This window comes from Oculina patagonica, chromosome 14, assembly GCF_052425735.1.
Source record: "Oculina patagonica isolate OP01 chromosome 14, crgOcupat, whole genome shotgun sequence".
NCBI classification, from domain to species: domain Eukaryota; kingdom Metazoa; phylum Cnidaria; class Anthozoa; order Scleractinia; family Oculinidae; genus Oculina; species Oculina patagonica.
Genome location: NC_135771.1, coordinates 14,732,276 through 14,750,606, shown reverse-complemented (window position 1 = coordinate 14,750,606; position 18,331 = coordinate 14,732,276). Strand labels below are relative to the sequence as shown.

Genomic DNA, 18,331 nt, shown 5'->3' with positions numbered 1-18,331 from the left:
GTTGCTCGAGATTTCCCAAAAAGTTGCCTGTAATTTCTCAAAAAGTTGCTCAAAAGTTGCTCCAAAAATCTAAAAAAGTTGCCTCTGATAATAAAAGTTGCTCGAAAGTTGCTCCAAAAAATCCAAAACGCTGCTTCTAATCAAGAGAATTTCTCAAATATATGCTTATTTCCCTTTGAGGGTAAGAGTTCTAAGCAGTTTTATGCAATCTTACAGCAAAAGAAGTATCTAAATAACATATCAAGGGGAAAATTTGTTAAATAACAAGGATTTCTTTAACTGAGAAAAATCGTGAAGATATCGATGACGTCATTTTTGATGACGAGTTTTGAAATGTTTTATGCAGAATGAGCCGAAAGTTCAAACGTCTTCAGATGTTCCCCGAAAATCTTCGGCAAACTTCGTAAATCTTCGGAAACGTTCGTATTGCCTTTGAACAACACTTGGATAATCTTCGGAGATCTTCGGTATGGAAATTGCTCAAAATGCAATAAGTTGCTCGAGAGGAAAAAAGTTGCTCGAAGGGGAAAAAAATGCTCGAAACATGAAAAGTTGCTAAAAAGTTACCGAGCAACTTGTGGAAAGCCCTAACTGGGAACGGATTCATTTCACCAAATTAAACAAACTGGACGAACTTTTTCTTCTACTGTCAGAGAGCGCTTTACGCTGTAAACATTGGAACACTGTAAGTTATAGGTAAAACGAACTGGTCCGATATAGCAGTTTATTTGTTAAGTTCAGGTTTCTAGTTCAATTTTATAACGTAAACAAATACTTCGGTTGGTAGTTATGCTTTGGGAATACAGGGTTTTCTTGAGAAATCCCCCAACATTTTTTACACTGTCCTTAATAATAAAATATAAGTAATTCGTAAATAAATACATATTTCAATTGTTCCAAAGCAAGTGTTGTTTATTAGTAAAAAAAATTTTAACCAAAGCTTATTTTTTTTGCAAATATAAATTATTTCAGAGGAACAGAGTTTATCACGAACAGACAGATGGCGCGACTTGCGTGTTGTGTAAACACAGAAGTATAATAACAACACGGAATTGAAAAGTTCTGATTTTCCGCAGATTTTCCAAACTGAATGATGTGTATTCAAGAAGGAAAACGTTTTTTTCTCTTTAGAAGATTTTTACGGCACACACAAACAGTATTTTTATATGTAAACCGGTTCATCTGTTGAAATTTTTTCCTTCGAAACTGCACACGGCAGAACTTGTAATCTATTTTTAGTCGGGTGTCGGGTGACATTGGGAAAACTCAGTTGTAACATTCACAAACCATTTTCAGGGCAGCCTTGCTTTTTAGTCCGTTGATGTCCTGCCTTACTAGACTTGGGATTGCTTTTTGCTGTACTGGGAACGGATTCATTTCACCAAATTAAACAAACTGGACGAACTTAATAAGAAAATAAAGAAAATAATAACATTTCACAATAAATATTTTGCATTCTGGTTTCTGTTACATTGCTACAATAATTATTAAAGAAGTTTGTATAAATAAACATAATTCTCAACAAAAATAGTATCATCTTGTGATATAAACTGCAGATTTCAAAATTTTGCATTATCATAACAAACAAAGATTAGGCTATTTCTGTAGATAAGTAAATAAGTTTCATTGGGTCATAAGGTTGCAAATTAAGTACATTCCTACCATATACAAATCCCCAAAGGGGCTCTGGGAAAGACTTCCATAACCCTAGCTGAAAAGGGAAAAAACTATGTTTTTCCTGGCTGAAGCTCTGTTACAACTCTGATATACCAGCAAAGTCAATCAAACATTCAACAGTCAAACTCAATCCATTTGAACTCAAATTGTGTGATTGATTGGGTTTGGTAATTAAACAATTGAATTCACCTAAATGCGTCGCCATGCATTTTTTTAGGGATCTAACACAAGACTGACAGAAAAACCTATCATGTCAAATAAGTTCAGAAACCAAACTCTGTTACCAAACTCACCCAAAATTTGCTGTTGGATTATGTTTGATTGCTTAACTAATTGAAAATCCAAGAAACTATTGAACTTTAATTGTACGTGATGACATGAAAGACAACTGTTCTAAAGGGAGTAGACATTGTTTTTGTAGGCAACTGGCACAAAAGTTTAGGACTAATCTTCTTCATCATTTACCATTGGTGCATCCAGGAGTAGATTTCTCTTGTGCCTTCGTAGCCACTTCTCCAAATCAGCTTCATTAAGGGTTGCCAAAGGGTCACCACTAACATCTTGAAAGGAGTCGTGCTTTCGACCGGGTACTGTGTTAAATGGCTTTAGGACTCTTAGGTCTGCCAGCACTTTCATTTCGTCTGCATCTGAAGATTGATGCCTGTGGGAAGATGCTTGGACACCTCTGTTGACCTGATTGTCAAAGTTCTCCACAGTTTGCCTTTCTCCTCCAGACGCTCTACTAGATCGATCGATTGCCTTATCCGTCTTATTGGCCCCCATTGATTTAATTTCTTTCTTTAGATCTCGGTTGCGGTTTTCTTGTAGAAGATCAATCTCAATGTTCTTTCCTGCACCACCCTTCCAATTTGCAGTGGAAGCCCATGTACAGATATGAGCTTCTGCATCACTGAGAAAAACCTCATTTTGAATCACACTTATGAGCATTTCTATGGCATAGGCATTAAAGCCAGGCAATGACTTGAAATAGGGAAGTAACACTTTGTGAAGAGTGGCAAGCCTCTCCCCATTTCCTTCTTTGACTGCATCTTTGAAGTCAACAAGAATGAAAAAATACTTAAGAAGGCACAAAGAATAGTTTGTAACAAAATCCTCCCCAGGGTCAAAATCCTCTTCACCATTGGGAACAGAGGTGGGCAGTAAATGAAATTGATCAATAAATTTGTCCAACATAGAATGAAAATACTGCCTCTTGTTGTCCCCCACATCAATGATATGATATGGGGGCCTGTTTTTGGTTGGATGGCCATCTTTATTCTCCATATTGAAGAACTGGATCAGTGCCTCAATGGTAAAGCTCCTGCCAACACTAATGAAAAGCTGCTCGCAATCTTCGTAGTGCTTGACATCCTGTGTAACATTTCTGCGTTGGAGTTTCTCCCTAAAGTACCGCAGGGTCCCATTTTCTCTTCCGGAGTTCTTGTAAAGCTTCTTGAACACAACCTGAAAAAAAAAAAAAAAATCAGCATAGAATGCATTTGTGATGACTGGCCAAAATTAAATTCAAAAAGTTCCCTTTTTACAAATGATAGGTAAAAATATTCCAAGAGGCATATTTATAGTTTTAATGTAAACTAGATCTTCCATTTTCTAAAGTTCGAAAAATGAAAACAAACTGCTGTGCACATATTTTCTGATTCTATTTATTTTAAACCTTTTGAAGACGTTACAGGCTCTTTAACCTCCTGATGAAGATGGGCAACCAATAGTGGTGACAATCAAATATTTATCCTCACAGAGGAATCATTAAAAAAGGTCTTGTGACCACAATATTAAAAATTTTTTGAGACCATAATATCAGAACTTGTAATTAAAAATGAATTGCTGTGGATCAAGTTTCATTGGGATTTTGTGGCCTTTTGTTGTCCAATTTTGCTTGAATTGTGTTTACCTTGAGAAAGCTTCTTTTGGTGTGCCAGTCCACAATACAGAAGGGGTAAAGGTGATCAAATCTATCTTGCGGAGTATGGCTTCCAGCTCTCAAATCTTTGGCACCAGCCAACCTCACTCTTGTAAGTTGGTCACCAAAACAAGGTATTTTGACATTTGCCAAAGGATCATCGGGCATTGCCACTGGTGGCACATGTGATAATGGCTGATCTGGTCTGGAAGGGGCAGCTATTGGTGGACCGGGTGGGAAATGTTCTTCTTCAATAGGAGCACACAAGCCAGCTTTGGTGTACAATTCTCGTAACCAAGCCTCAAGCTGATCCAATACATCAACCAGATCTGCATATTTCTTTTCATCCTTCATCAGCACCGGAAGGGGAACTACAACAGACTTTGAACTCATCTGCTCATGATATTGGCAGGGTGTATGAGGTGGCAGGATTTCTTTTAGAAACTCGAAAGCTGGCAATGACTCACACAATATTCTAGCTATGAATATTTTGTAACGCTCACGTGTACACCTTATTTCCTCATCAGTAAAGGTGAGCAGGTCTTTCATGTCACATTCGGCCAGAATTCTCTTAGGTCCATCATCTGGTAGGTGATCAGAAGTGACGCGGCTGAACACTATACTTGTGGCTACGGCATGGACACTTTTATTCTGATTCTCAGAACGCATGTCATGGACTCGGACATCCCAGTCTATGTTGTCCAGGACAAATACAAATTTTCTGCCTTGCTTTAACATCTCCACTGCACGATCGAGGAAATGATCTCCAATCTCTTCCTGGATGGTATATTTCATGGTTTTCGAGAGGCAAAACCCATATTTATGGAGCCGGTCTACAAGCTAAAAAGGGAAAAAGAAAAGAGGCTAATTTTAGAAAAATAATTGGAAATATTATTGTTGACACTAAATATACCTCTGTTTAAATTAAAGGAGTATTTCGATACTGCCTAAAAGACCATTTAATAATCATAATGCCTCAAAGGGAAGAAACATTTCATCCCTTGTTGTTTAAAGACAAGAAGATGATCATCTTTATTTTAGCCCCCCCCCCCAGCCCTCTAAGTTAAGACAATTTTCATAAAACTTTGCAAAAGCATGAGCTTAATTTAGCATCTTAATTTTTTACTGACGACCAAACTTGAGCAGCCAGTGCAAAAAAAAAAAAAAACTTGGAGGATTGCCCTCCCCCTAACCACATCCAGGTTCTCGAAGTATCCTACTTTATTTGGAGAATTAAAAAGAAAATAATAATATTATGTTTGTATTTATTTATCCACAGGTTACAAGAAGAAGAATTGTTTATTAAAATTCATAAAACTTTGCAGTCTATAACCTGAATTACAGTTTGAACCTGATAACACAAACCTTTAAGGAAAGTCAAAAAAGGTTCGAGATATCGGAAGTGTACAATATGGATGGGAATACAAAAAAGGAGGGTGAAATTAATAATTAAGAAAATGACCAGAAGGGGAATTTATAAAAAAAAGGTTTGAGTTAGGGGGAGATTCAAGTTATCAGGATTCTGGGCTGTTATTGAATTAAAACTATAAAAATATTACGTGATTACTGATTTAGGCTCACAAATCTTCTATGGACATTTAAACGAGAGATGATGGAAAAAAGGTTTTTCCAAGAAATTTGTAGCTATATAGTGAAGCCCTGCCATGGTAAAGTCTGACAGGCTACGCAGCTCGAAATGGCAAATAAAAATAAATCATAATAAAAAATACCCATTTTAGTGACAATAAGTCCTGAATTACTTGACTGATGAAACATTTTTGCCATATATATATCTCACTGTCATACTAACATTGAGACATCCCCTTTTCACAATAAACTTGGGTTTATAATAGAACTAATAATTACTATTATATTCATTGCCACTAGTAAAGAGGGCAGAATAATAATTTACCTCCCGGCTTGCATCTCCTTCTGTAACCAACACAGTATTGACTCTTTGGACCCGGCTCATTTCCTTGCATCTATGAAACATAATTATGCCATAGAGAAGTGCCAATGGGGCAGTCCTCTGTCCTGGATTGTGGTCAAGTAAGATCATCTGGGATAGAAGTGCAAACACTGTTGGGCACAGTGTTTTTATTTCTTCGATGATTTCTGCAAAATTCAGAGTGCTCATGCCAATGTAATTTCTCAGTCTGAGAACAGAACTTGTTTCCCTCCTTGCCACCTCCACCATCTCCTTGTCGACTTGTGACAAAAGTGTCGATAGCATTTCAACTTGTGAATGTGACTCAGTGCTTGATGTCTAAGAAGAAAATGACATGTTGCGAATTTGTATGCATTTTTTGGTTCAAAGTGGTCTACATAGAGAGCTTTTTTGGCATTTTAACTCTGATAAAAAAAATAGATGAGAAGTACCCCGAGTTTAACTTAGCATGGACAATCAAGTTTCATTCACTTGCTAATCCATGACTCTTTATAGTTTTACAATAAGCTAGTTTTTAAGATGAATAATCAAGTATACAACAAATATAAGCGAACAACTTCCTGGGTAAACAAATTGTCGATTACATTCGTGTTCATTCGTGTATCTTGACTGCTCGTGGTTTACGTGCTCGAATCAATTACAGCGGCATGAAGGTTAAAGAAACACACAGCAACTTAGTTTACCTGGCAATGAGCTGTATTTTCTTGAAGATTGCAACCGCTTGCAAAGACTTGTGAGGATTCTGGACGGTCATTCTGCCGAAAGAAAATTTGTCACCTCTTTAAATTTGTCACCTCGACTCACGGCGAAACAAGCGATGCCGTTCAAGGTCGTAAAGATTAAAAAAGTACATCGGCACCAAAAAACGAGGCTTTAGAAATAAAAAGAAACTCCCTTACCTCTTTTCCTGTTGAAGGCTGCAGCTCTCCAGCCCTAGACATTTCAAAACCGAGACCACGGCGGCTTCGCGATCCCGACTCCTTCGCACTTTTGGCCAGCGAGCGATGAACGGACGGCGATATCTCCACACATCTTTTAACTCTTTCAAAAGAACTCTGGCTCTCTTTGATGGTGGTCTTAAAGTTAACAAAGTTTTTCAAACGTCTTTCACATGGCCTACATAGTAGATGTGGCAATAATTGGTCCTGTCTTAACGGCCCACCATAAATATCTTGTGCAGCGGCGAGCAATGCTATATTTGCTTTCGCAAAGATGTTCTTTGAAAAAGAAACGTCTCCAACTGATTTGCACAGCCTGCAGCAACTTGAATTCACGTTTGAAGATGGTCTACATATTTTTTTTGGCGTTCGCGAAAGATTACCCGACATTTGTTCCTGAAGTGCTCACCGCGAAAACACGTACACGTGCGGTTGTTTTGATTTACAACACTTTCCGCTCTCCCCTATACTGAGTTGTGACAAACGCAACACTTATCTGCCCCTCCCCCATGTTGTTTATTTGTAATCTGCTAGAATCTAGCAGACACGTGACCAGACTAAACCAGGGTCTCTCTCCTCTCGCTCTTGGGGGCGGTGAGAGAGAGACCCTGGGAACGAGGTTGAGAAGCAGGATCCGTGTTTTCCACCACCTATGTACTCAAACAATTACCGGAAATTCGTTTTATCTTGCTGTGCGTCCATTGTGTAAATTCAAAAGCATCGCTCACGAAAACATACTAACGAGCCTGTTAGCGACTTACTTAATCGCACAGTAGGAAATTCAGGATTAAATACTAAAACTGCCATACCAAAAATTCATAGAATGTATCATACCGTAGAAATGGCATAAAGTGGTAGCTTATCTCTCTAAAAAGAAAAAAAAACTTCTTTAGCGCAGCTTAGCATATAACGGGAGAATTTTATCTCAACTGGTGTGTCAAGGGGTGTGTCAGCATTGATAACAACTAAGACAACGGAATAGCGTAAACGGCTATAAATAAACACGGCAGAACAAAAGAAAACACGTGTTAAAAAAATTGAACATAACAGAAATGAGAGAAAAAAAAGAACGAAAAGCGTAGCACTTTAAAAATTGTACGTTTTGGCAAACGATGGCAAATGAGTTAACCAGTTACTGATGGCAAAAATCACGAGCATAAATGAGAATTGCCAGATACTGCAACTCCGTTGACGTTTCCCCACTCGCTTACCAACCGCAGTGCGGAAATACTTCAAATTCCAAGACTAAAAGCGAAACCATGGTAGCGATAACTTTATCGAAAAAACATCTGTACCACATGACACATTCATACAAACAACATCAACGCAAGATTGTACTCACTTAGCACTCAAGGTAACTCTCTTGCTCCACTGAACATGTCTCTTTTCCAGAGTGAATTCTTCCAACGGTGAAGAAAAGTTTATGACAACTGTCAAGTTCAGTGCTATTGAAAACAAATTTATTGAGCAGTAGATAGAGCTCTATTGCTCCTTTAAACTTCGTAAACCGTTGAAAACCACTCCACTCCGCAACAGTTAAAAACCACTGGAATTTGTATCCGTTTATGTTATTTCATTAACTTCACTCTTGCCAAACTAAAGCATTAACGTGCGTATCTTTGTACTGATAACTTGGTACTACTGGATAAAACGCACTCTCCAAGAACTTTCCTTTTAATACAAAGAACAAAACGTTTTTAAACAGTTTATGACCGATTTGGCTTGCGTATGCAAAAATTACAGTAATCTTCAATCCACGCCGCCGCAATTTGAACCCGCAAGTGTTTACGCAATACTAATGAGAGCCCCTTTCATCACCTACAGCGGAATATGTGACAAGTCACGTCTATAACACCAGCTCGCCAGTGTTGACCCAAACATTGGAAACCACCCCCAAATTGCTTGTGCCGGTCTCACCAGGCTTTGAAAACCAACAAGAAAAATACCATCTTTGGGACTTAAAACGATAAGGAGAAACACTATAGAATTTTAAAGTGGTCTTAAAACGGAAAACCATGGACTACAGAGTGCTAAAACGTTGTTGATGAAGGATTTATCTTTCCTTCCACCGCCGCCATGCTGTAATGGTGCTTACAAATGCGTTTTGAATTCAAATCACGGAGTTAAACACGGACTCAATGCGGCTTATCAAATCTTTTGAGAACGAAATGGTAATGTACTGTTATTGCTTTGAACTTGGATGTAATTTTTTGAACGATCGGTAAATCTATTTAGTGTACAATTGACTTCAAAAGCTGGCTGCTAAAATTAAAACTTCGCTTTCAACATGAACATGTGGATAATTATTTCAGCCGTGCAGTACAGCACGGTGCGACAAATTTCGATACTCTGCCGCTTGTTAACACATTTCTTTTCTTGACTTCATACGAACTAAAAATAAATTCTAAACAAAGTTTCTTTCAAGGTTCTCTTTAGTAGTCTGAATTCTGTAATTTTGTAAGCATTTTTAATGCTTTTTCACGCCGTTGCAATTTGAACCCGCAAGTGTTGACGCAATACTAATGAGAGACCCTTTCATCACCTACAGCGGAATGTGCCCTTTCCCACCCTCCCTGGAGTTATTTTGGTTCTTCTATTGTTCTATAGATAATAACGGCAAATAAACCAATCAAAATCTGTTTTCTGCGCATATTTTTAGAGAACTCTTGGGGTCCTAGAAGAAGGTTTTACGTATTATTCCGTGCATTGAAATCGTACAAGGAAATCGTAGAGCCGCGCGGGTTGTATTTACAAACTTCCAAGGCCTTGTTTTGATTCTGAACAAGAAAAAAAACCATATTTGGGACTTAAAACGGAAAGGAGAAACACTATAGAATTTTAAAGTGGCCTTAAAACGGAAAACCATGGAGTACAGAGTGCTGAAACCTTGTTGATGAAGGATTTATCTTTCCTTCCACAGCCACCGCCGCGAAGATATGGTGTAATGGTGCTTACAAATACGTTTTGAATTCAAATCACGGAGTTAAACAAGGACCAATTGCGGCTTCTCAAGTCTTTTGAGAACGAAATGGTAATGTACTGTTATTTCTATGAACTTGGATGTAATTTTTTGAACGATCGGTAAATCCATTTAGTGTACAATTGACTTCAAAAGCCGGCTGCTCAAATTAAAACTTCGCTTTCAACATGAACATGTGGATAATTATTTCTGCCGTGCAGTACAGCACGGCGCGAAAAATTTCGATACTCTGCCGCTTGTCAACACATTTCTTGATTTTAATCAAACTAAAAATAAATTCTAAACAAAGTTTCTTTCAAGGTTCTCTGTAGTAGTCTGAATTCTGTAATTTTGTTAGCGTTTTTAATGCTTTTTCACGAGGCCGCAATTTGAACCCGCAAGTGTTGACGCAATACTAATGAGAGACCCTTTCATCACCTACACCGGAATATGTGACAAGTCACGTCTTTAACACGAGCTTGCAAGTGTTGACGCAGTAATAATAAGAGACCCTTTCATCGCCCACTGAGCGGAAAGAAATCCCTTGAGAAATTAAAACAGTCCCTTGAGAAATTAAAAGTCCCTTGAGAGTTTACAAATATGTGGTTCCAAATTTTGCCCACACCACTCCTAATCTCCTACTTTTGCTTGTAAACAAGCAAAATAGTCGAAAAAATGATTGTAGTCAATGCTTGCTACCTAAATGCATGCCCAGGCAAATAAAATAATCACAGTTTTGTTTATCAAGTAACATCTTTTAATATATTTTAACTCCTTCTTTCAGGATCCATCACCACTGCACTGGGATGTGTCTGTATGGGACTAAAGGTTTTTGTAAATGGACCACCATTGTTGTGTATGCAAGTTTAACATAACACCAAACAACATTTTCACCCCTAGCATTGAGTGAGCTCAGCCATATCAGGTGTTACAAGTTACCACTCTTAATGACAGCCCTGATAAGTACCAGCTCTGTTCAATACATCTCATTGTTCACTGTTAATATTATGGTAATTAAAAATTATTTTTTGGTGAAAACCAAGGCAACTACATTCTCTATTTAATGAGGGTAGCAAAGGGTTTATCCGTGACACATGAAAAGGGCAAAAATTAGTCCGTGATGCGTGAAAATAGGCAAAAATTATACTTTGATGCATGAAAACAGCTAGAAAAGGCACGTGATGTATGAACTCTGCTGTTTCAAGTAAAAGTTTTGTGGGTGACCAGACCCAGACCACCACTCGGTCAGGCTTTAAGTCACGCAATGTTTAGAAGCTACAAATCAGTTACAAATGGGAAATTTTCTTATACTTGGGTCTTTACAAAGCATGTTTACTGTGAAATGTTCGATTTTGAAGCGTTTGAATAAAAGAAAATACTATAATTTCATGCTATGAAAGAAAAATACGCTTTAGCGGGCAAGAATTTACTTTTATTTATACACCATTACATTTGTGTCGTGGAATGTGCTGGCGTTGCAACTTTCACAAGGCATTGATGACGATAGGCCAGAACCACGCAATGTTTTAAAAGCTTTAAATCTGCTACAAATGAAAACTTAACAAATCCTTTGGTCATAACCTAGCATGTTAAGTGTGAAATGTTTGATTTTTTAGCGTTATGTATTTTTCAAGCTGTGTCACCTAGAGTATTTCAGAAATCTGAAGGGAAACCAGAGACAAACATGCTCTGACTTGTAAGATTTACACCATTGGTAAATTAATTAGTCAGTCGCAACATTATTTGATGTGGGGAATGGGGGGGGGGGGGTGCATTTTTTTATTCCACCACATGGTTCCCCTAGGGTGGTCATGTGACCAGGGCGGTTATAAGCTCTAAGAGCTTCTTGTTTCAAAAACATTTCTTCTTCATCATCTGAGTCAAAGCTAAGTTTCAATAACAATGACTCTTATTTTTGAGGAGGATTGACAACACGTGATAATCGGTGTAATACTCTCAGGACTGCATGAGTACATGACTGATTGAGAGCAATACCAAGGCACAATGAGGAAGACCTTGTTGGGGATAAGCTGCTTGTTGACCAGGACGGGAAAGCTAGATACAAGGAAGAGGTGGAAGCGGAGGAGGATTTGAAAGAAAGCTCCAAGGAAGCTAAAGGGCCGCTTGAATAGCACCAAAGCAGTCAGTCATCTACACGGCTATATCTATATTTTTGCTTTTGTGATATTGTATTTCTTAAAAACTATTTTTACTATCAAGAGTGTAATACCGGTATTTGCTTGAGCTACGTAACTGTAGCAGTTTTCAGTCATACACTGTAATGGTTAATCTCTGTATAGGAGTTATTTTGGTGTTATTTGAACAGCTCTTTGTTTATTTGATCCTTTGGGCATGTGTATAGCGAGATTTAAGTTAAGGTAGTACCTTTATGTCATTAACTCAGCGCGTACAAAGCTTGTTTGGGCTAAAATCTATTTACAAATTGGCCACTGCTTGAGGTACGTCAACCGAGAAATAGAGGTGTAAGAGTTTCTATCGGTAGCTGATAGAAATCAGCTCACTTGGGCATGAAGTAAACAAACAGACACAGGCTGAAAGGAAACTGTAATTCATATTTTCACATCTTTTTGCATCTTCAATCATTCTGAGTTACGACTCCAAAAGACCATACTAAAGCAAGTTAACTTGGCTCGCATTTTGAAGTCAAATTCTTTGGATGAGCGAAAAGCATGTGCTCCCCAAGCTGTTCGTCTGTATTCTTTTACGCAGTCTTATTTTTTCGAATAATTTGTCTATACACAGTGTTTGTCTCACCGCTAATTTCCTTGCCTTTTGAAAAAAGTCTCCTAGTCCAACACTTTGCCAGTGTTTTTTTGTCTGCTAGTCCAACACTTTCCTTGATTTTCATCAAAATCACAGGAGGAAAATATGTTCACGCCATACAGCTGTATCAGATTTGTCGGTAGATATGTCACAACAGCCGCTGGACCCGTTCCCCTCAGAAAATGGCCATGAAACAAAATGGCAGCATTTATAGCCCTATTTTCGAGACTTGGTTGGGGCACAGAAAGTCAAGGATTCAACCAAATCTTGCTTCAGGTTATAAGAAGATTTATTTACGCATAAAATTTTAGTGGGTTAGGTGCATTTAATGTTTGCAATGAAATTACTCCTATGTGGATCCAAATGACAAAACCATAGCTTCATTGCAACCAAATGTGTCTCTGGGCATTATAATTTAAAGTTCCAAGCATTTCTGATGCCTAAATTTGGCAAAAATCTGTGACACAGTCCCTTTGAGTGAAACTTTATGTTGAAAATAATTTATTGTCAGGGATTTTACCTTTTTTCCATTTATTTCTAGCATGGTTTGTTAGAGTGGATCTTAAAATCAAAATGAACTGATCAAGATAGTTGTTTTAGAGATTTAATTTAACTGTCCCTTTTAATAACACACAAACTCTGCTCAATCCACAGTCTATTTATTTTTACTACCATCAGACATCTTTAGAAGCAGACCCCTCAGGAAACAGAAGCTCACTTCAACTGGTTAAAAGGTCACATCTACAGGTCAGTTGTGATTGGTAGAATGAGATGCATTTTGTTTCAAGGTTTGTTGCCTGTCACCATAATCACGATTAATGGCAGCAAGGTTTTGAACTTCAGAGTTTGTGTGTTATTGAAAGCACTATAATGGCAAATAATAAGTTATGTTTATGTGTAGATTGAAGTCAAGAAATTGCTTTTTTCATGATATCTGTATTTGCAAAGTACCTAGATTAAGTTTTGGGTTTTCTGCTGTATTACTGTTGCTAAATTCAAGTACTTTTTTTATTGACTAAAAATTAATTATTTCTCTAAACCATAATGTACTGCAGGTAGGACTGCAATGATACATTTGCTCACAATATGATATGTACCTCGATACAAGAACCATGATACAATACACGCTACGATACAACATTTCATACAACAGACAAGTGCTATAATTATTTTAACTAATTTCTGTTGGTAACTCAGTTTTTTCCACTGTATCAGCAGGGAAAACATATTTGCAAAGTGAAGTTTTCAGGAACCGAATGTTTTTGCTTGTGGGCACACAAGGCTGTTTCAGTCGACAACTTATTGTCGCATCTTTAAAGAATATGTGATCGGAAGTGAAGCAGAATGGAACTTTCTGTCCCTCAGTTTAATGAATTGCTATTGAGGGCTTTGACTTGAGTAAAAAAAACAATGGTGCACCGGTGTATCGTTGCAGCCTTAACTGCAGGGCAATAGGCAGGATCTTGCATGGGTAGGTGCGAGCCCCAGATGCTTGAACATCTCAAAAGTCCAGGGGTATTTTCCCACAGAAAATTTGAAAAATCAAGTTGTTTAAGTCCACATTTCCTGCATTCTGAGAGTCATTTTAACCCTCACTCCCTGATTAGGTGGACTTTGTGGCCCATAGGTGAGACCGTGAGGGCGGACACACCTATCACACCCCCCTGGCTCCAGACCTGCACTGCCATGCTGTTTAATGTACGTGTTCGTCTCAGCTGTCATGGATTCTTCTTAACCACCCACTGACTTGAAAACCTACCTGCCTAAATAACATTTACTAGACCTTTCAACTTAAGGTTTTTTAATGTTCCTATGTGCATTCAGACATAAGTGTCATTACTATACCTAATTTGACAACACAAACATAAAGCAAAGATCATTCCCATTATTTGAATCACTGCAATCCATATGCCAAATCCACTTATAACATGAAGGTTGTCCAACAGATATTTCCGAACAAAGTTATAACAACCTTCAGCGTAGATCTTTGTAAGATGCTTAGATGCATTTTTGTTACATGTTCCATCTCGAGGGTCTTTGCAACAGCTTTTTGGAACAGTTTCCTTATTCTTTCTTCCCCACTTAGTGTTGAACCAGTCTTTGTACTGATAATTTCCACAACACTTAAAACTTGCCTGAATTTCATCAATTGCTCTTGTTACAGCTTCATGGTCAAGATCTTGATATTCATTAAGAGTTTCTTGTATATCTCCTCGTAAATTTTTTTCAATTTCTTCCCTGTAAACGTAAGTTAGAACAATGGCTGTAATTTCCAAAGAAAATATTAGTAAAATAAAGGCAAAGTATGAGCCAAGCATGCATTGGTTTTCTTTAATTGCTCCACAACATGCCATAAATGCCACTATAATAGTGACTGCTCCGATCACAACACATAAAATTGGAGCTGCTTTATAGTTAATAGATCCTGCCAGTTTGGTGTAATCTCCAGCGACTTCCCCTTTATTACCGAGCAACCAAATACCCAGGCCAAACAGGGCACAACCAGCAAGCCAGAACAACAGATTGAAGAAAACTACCATAAATTTCAAACACTTGTATCCACAATCGACAGCCATGCAAACACAAAGTGATCACCGCACGAATAGGTATTTCTTTGATCGTCTTTTCAGGTTTTGGTGTAGCATGCAGCCATCCTGACTGGTCGGCAACTCTTGATAGGCTCGTTTACACGCTCAAAATCGAAAAGTTAATCAATGAGAAACGCAGTGGCCTTTCTTGTTGTCTGTCTGACTCGATCGAAAGAAGCGAAGTTGTAATGCTGTCCTCGTTGTTAAAATCCCGGTGGATCAATCACTCAATACAAAAGATCTCCACGTAAACAGTCTCTTTTTCACGATATATGTGAAGGGCGACGGTCTTACATTTTTCACCTTCGCTAAGAACACTAAGAAAACATTAATGCATGGCCGCGTGCTTATTTAGGCCAGGGGAATATGGTCAAGTGGTCAAATAGTGAGAAACACATAAATAATTAATCAAATACGTACGTGTCGAAATTCTCCAGGAATTCTCGTATTTAAGAAATGGAGCTTCCAAGCTAGCACTGATATGGTCGATAGCAATTTTAAGCTTAAGTTAACTACAGAATATAAATGGCCACCTGCATCAAATTCGAGATAAAGAAAAGCGTCTTATGATAAATTAAATTTTACCTTCGATAAATTGGTCTTTTGTGACCTTTTGTCTGTGTAGCGTCTCGTATGTGCGCCTGGCTGCCATTTTGAATTTTAAATACACCGTACGCGTCGGCCCTCGGCCGAAGCGAGGTCTGGAACCAAAATCGCCGTGCACAAAAATGGCGGACGAAAATGTAGTGTTGGAGAACTCGCCCTTGCAGAAATATCTCGACGAAATTGGTTTTACGGACTTTGAGAAAGTAAAAGGCTACGAAGTTCAAGATCAATTTGAAAAGAAACGAATTTTCTCTTTTGGAACCCGAATGGAAGGCCTTTTTGAGTGTTTTAACAATAGAACAAAGTCGTGGTTTGCTATAACACCATCAACAGAGAATCTCGAAATCTTCAGCAAAGACTACATCATGGCAGTGTCCGAATCACAAATACTGAATGAAGATGACGCTGATTTTCTTTCCCGGTTTGATCCGGAACTTTCTGAAAGTAGAAAACCGCGCAAGTCAAGAGAATGGGGCTCATTTTTCTCTAGAAGATATAAGCTTATTCTTTCTTTGTTTGTTGTACTAGTGTCTGTAATACTGGTGACTGTTAAAGACTTTCTTTTTCCTTCACTTTCAGTTGTCCTTGCGCTTCTTTTAGTGACAGTAATTGAATCGCTGATTCAATATTACTTCAACATTCATCATCAGAGAAATTTAGGTGAATTGAAATTGTTTACCATGAGGACAAAACAACTGGTTTTGCTGCTAAGAAAGTGTATTAAGCTTATTCAAGAAATGGAGATAATATCAAAGGGTTATACTATGGTCTGCCCAGGTAGCTCTGCATTCTTCTTTAAAAATTATGATAATTTTGCTAGATCAGCAGTTTATCCAGCATTAAGGGAGAATGTTGTTAAAAATACAGAACATGTGGTTACGTGTTTACAGAAATCAGCTAAAGAGTTACTTTTACATTGTCCCCTTAGCCAGGAATTTGCTGAAACATTCACTTACTTCTCAACACAATCTGTAGGTAATCTGTATGAAGGAGCTGGGAAACCCGAATCAGATGGTTACACTGAAAGAATGTCATTGCAAGGTTTAAAAAATGGGACATCATTAATTGTAAGCTTACAGTCAGAATTTCTGAGCAGATTATTGCTGAGTTTATCAGTTAAGGCAAATGATGGGAATATGTATGAACTCTACTTCAAGCTTTTTAAGAACTTAAACAAGATATTGGGAATTTCTTCCAAAATGATGACAGCTTCTCTAACATCAGTTGAGAGATGTTATCACTTACATGAAAGTTATTGTTTTATAAGTGAAGTGACAGTGAAGCCTCCTACAAGGCCTTGTTCTAAATGGGCAGTTCTTGATACAGCTCTTCATAGCCTTCAACTTCACCTTCAGGCAGGAATTCTGAGAGTGCAGTCTCTTCAGCAAGTTATGAGAAAACATCTCAAGTCTAAAGCAGAGCAGGAATTAGAAGCCACAAACTTATCTAACGTGAATTCCAATTTGGGTGTATCATTTCAGTGGTTAAAAAGTGATCTAGAGTCTGCATTTACCTGTTGGCAGGAGGGTGAAAGACATCTTAACAAGATGTTGGGTAAGGAAGTACCTGCTAAGGAACTTAACAGCTACACATGTGATGCAGTGAACAATGTTAATGTGGAAGAATCAAAGGAACCTTGTACATTGGATTTCAAGGAAGAAGTCTCACAAATTGACAAAGTTTATGAGGCCTTTTCTGATCCATATGAAGAAGCTTCCTTTAACCTCCCAACCTTAATGACTGAGAATCTTGAAAGAGACATAAATGAAGCAAGGAAGAACAAGCAACTTCTACAGGAACTTAAGGCTGTTTTGTTAACAAAGGACAAGGATCCACTCATAGATGCTGCAGGGTTTGTCCAACCTGTGAAATCGAGTGTTTGTAATTTATCAGATCTTTCAAATGTGAATGATGACACATTGCATAATGACAACATAAGTTTCATTACTAAGAAGGACCAAAAGGAAATATCAAATGCCTCCAAATGGAATAACCTTTATGATGAAAAATTGCTAAGTTCAAATGAAGTGTGCAATCAGCTGCCTGATGCAGAAACTACTGAACATCCCATTGAACAACCAACGTTGTTTATGAACCTTCAGTTGTCAGTTGCTGCTTCAGCTGCAGCTGCAGCTGCAGCAGCAGTAACACAAAGCCAGACTATGGGACTGTATCAGGACAGTTTTATTAGTGACGACTCTGACTGAAGAATGTATCTGTCAGTGGTGAACAGGTATACTGTGATACAACCATTACGATAAATAAACATTTAATACAGCACTCATGCTAAATGAATAACTCAAAACCTATAAATGTATTAATTTGAGCAAAAGTAGTGCATGCCACATGAAAGCAGCTCAAATCTGACTGTAATTTATTCTACACTGGTCTTGTGTGATCTCCTCATTTTGAGAATTGTGACCAGCAATTCTGGGTGAAAGAAAAAATTGACAGGTAGTGTATGAGTTAATACATGCAGAGATATCATAAGAGAGTTACTGCTGCTATTTTTTCTTATATAAATAGGAGTGGATAAAATCTTAAATCTTAAAGGAGAAGTTCACTCCAGAATGGCCATTTATTTTCTTCACACCAATAAAATGTCTACAAAAATATGTTTTTCACCAAAATTTCAGCTACCAACGAGCGCTAAAACCCCACAAAATCCTTTTCTGAAGTAGCCCAAAATTCGACAACTGAACGCCGCCATCTTGGAGCTGGTAATGTATGCGTGACATCAAAGAGCTCAGCCAGAAATTTGGCGGGAAAATTTAAATACTTGAAACTCCTTGTTTCTTTGTAGTGTCTTTTTTGTTTGACAAAATTCCTAAGAAAACATGTTGAGCAAAATTACTACTATTCTTTCCGCATTCTTCCACCTCCTTTTGCTTGCATGTCTTTTGAAGGGAG

At 37.9% G+C, this 18,331-nt stretch overlaps 2 protein-coding genes, 1 long non-coding RNA gene and 1 pseudogene across 3 annotated transcripts; 1 reads left to right on the top strand and 3 right to left on the bottom strand.

Moving 5' to 3' along the window:
- Window positions 1–1,457: 1,457 nt before the first annotated feature.
- On the bottom strand, window positions 1,458–4,411 carry LOC144638486 (uncharacterized). The gene is made up of 2 exons (XM_078497683.1): window positions 3,590–4,411; window positions 1,458–3,141 (listed from the first exon to the last, which is right to left on the bottom strand). The coding sequence occupies exons 1-2, from the start codon at window positions 4,391–4,393 to the stop codon at window positions 2,122–2,124; spliced, it is 1,824 nt and encodes a 607-aa protein (XP_078353809.1). The 5' UTR covers window positions 4,394–4,411; the 3' UTR covers window positions 1,458–2,121.
- A 1,119-nt stretch (window positions 4,412–5,530) lies between these two features.
- Window positions 5,531–7,740, bottom strand: LOC144639146 (uncharacterized). Its single transcript, XR_013568066.1, has 2 exons — window positions 6,230–7,740; window positions 5,531–5,864 (listed from the first exon to the last, which is right to left on the bottom strand). It is a non-coding gene; the product is annotated as an uncharacterized LOC144639146 (long non-coding RNA).
- A 6,271-nt stretch (window positions 7,741–14,011) lies between these two features.
- LOC144639136 (CD151 antigen pseudogene) lies at window positions 14,012–15,228 on the bottom strand (annotated as a pseudogene).
- Window positions 15,229–15,509: 281 nt separating this feature from the next.
- LOC144639135 (vezatin-like) lies at window positions 15,510–17,915 on the top strand. The gene has a single exon (XM_078498384.1). It carries the CDS (start codon window positions 15,544–15,546, stop codon window positions 17,626–17,628), a length of 2,085 nt encoding a protein of 694 aa, XP_078354510.1. The 5' UTR covers window positions 15,510–15,543; the 3' UTR covers window positions 17,629–17,915.
- Window positions 17,916–18,331: the final 416 nt, after the last annotated feature.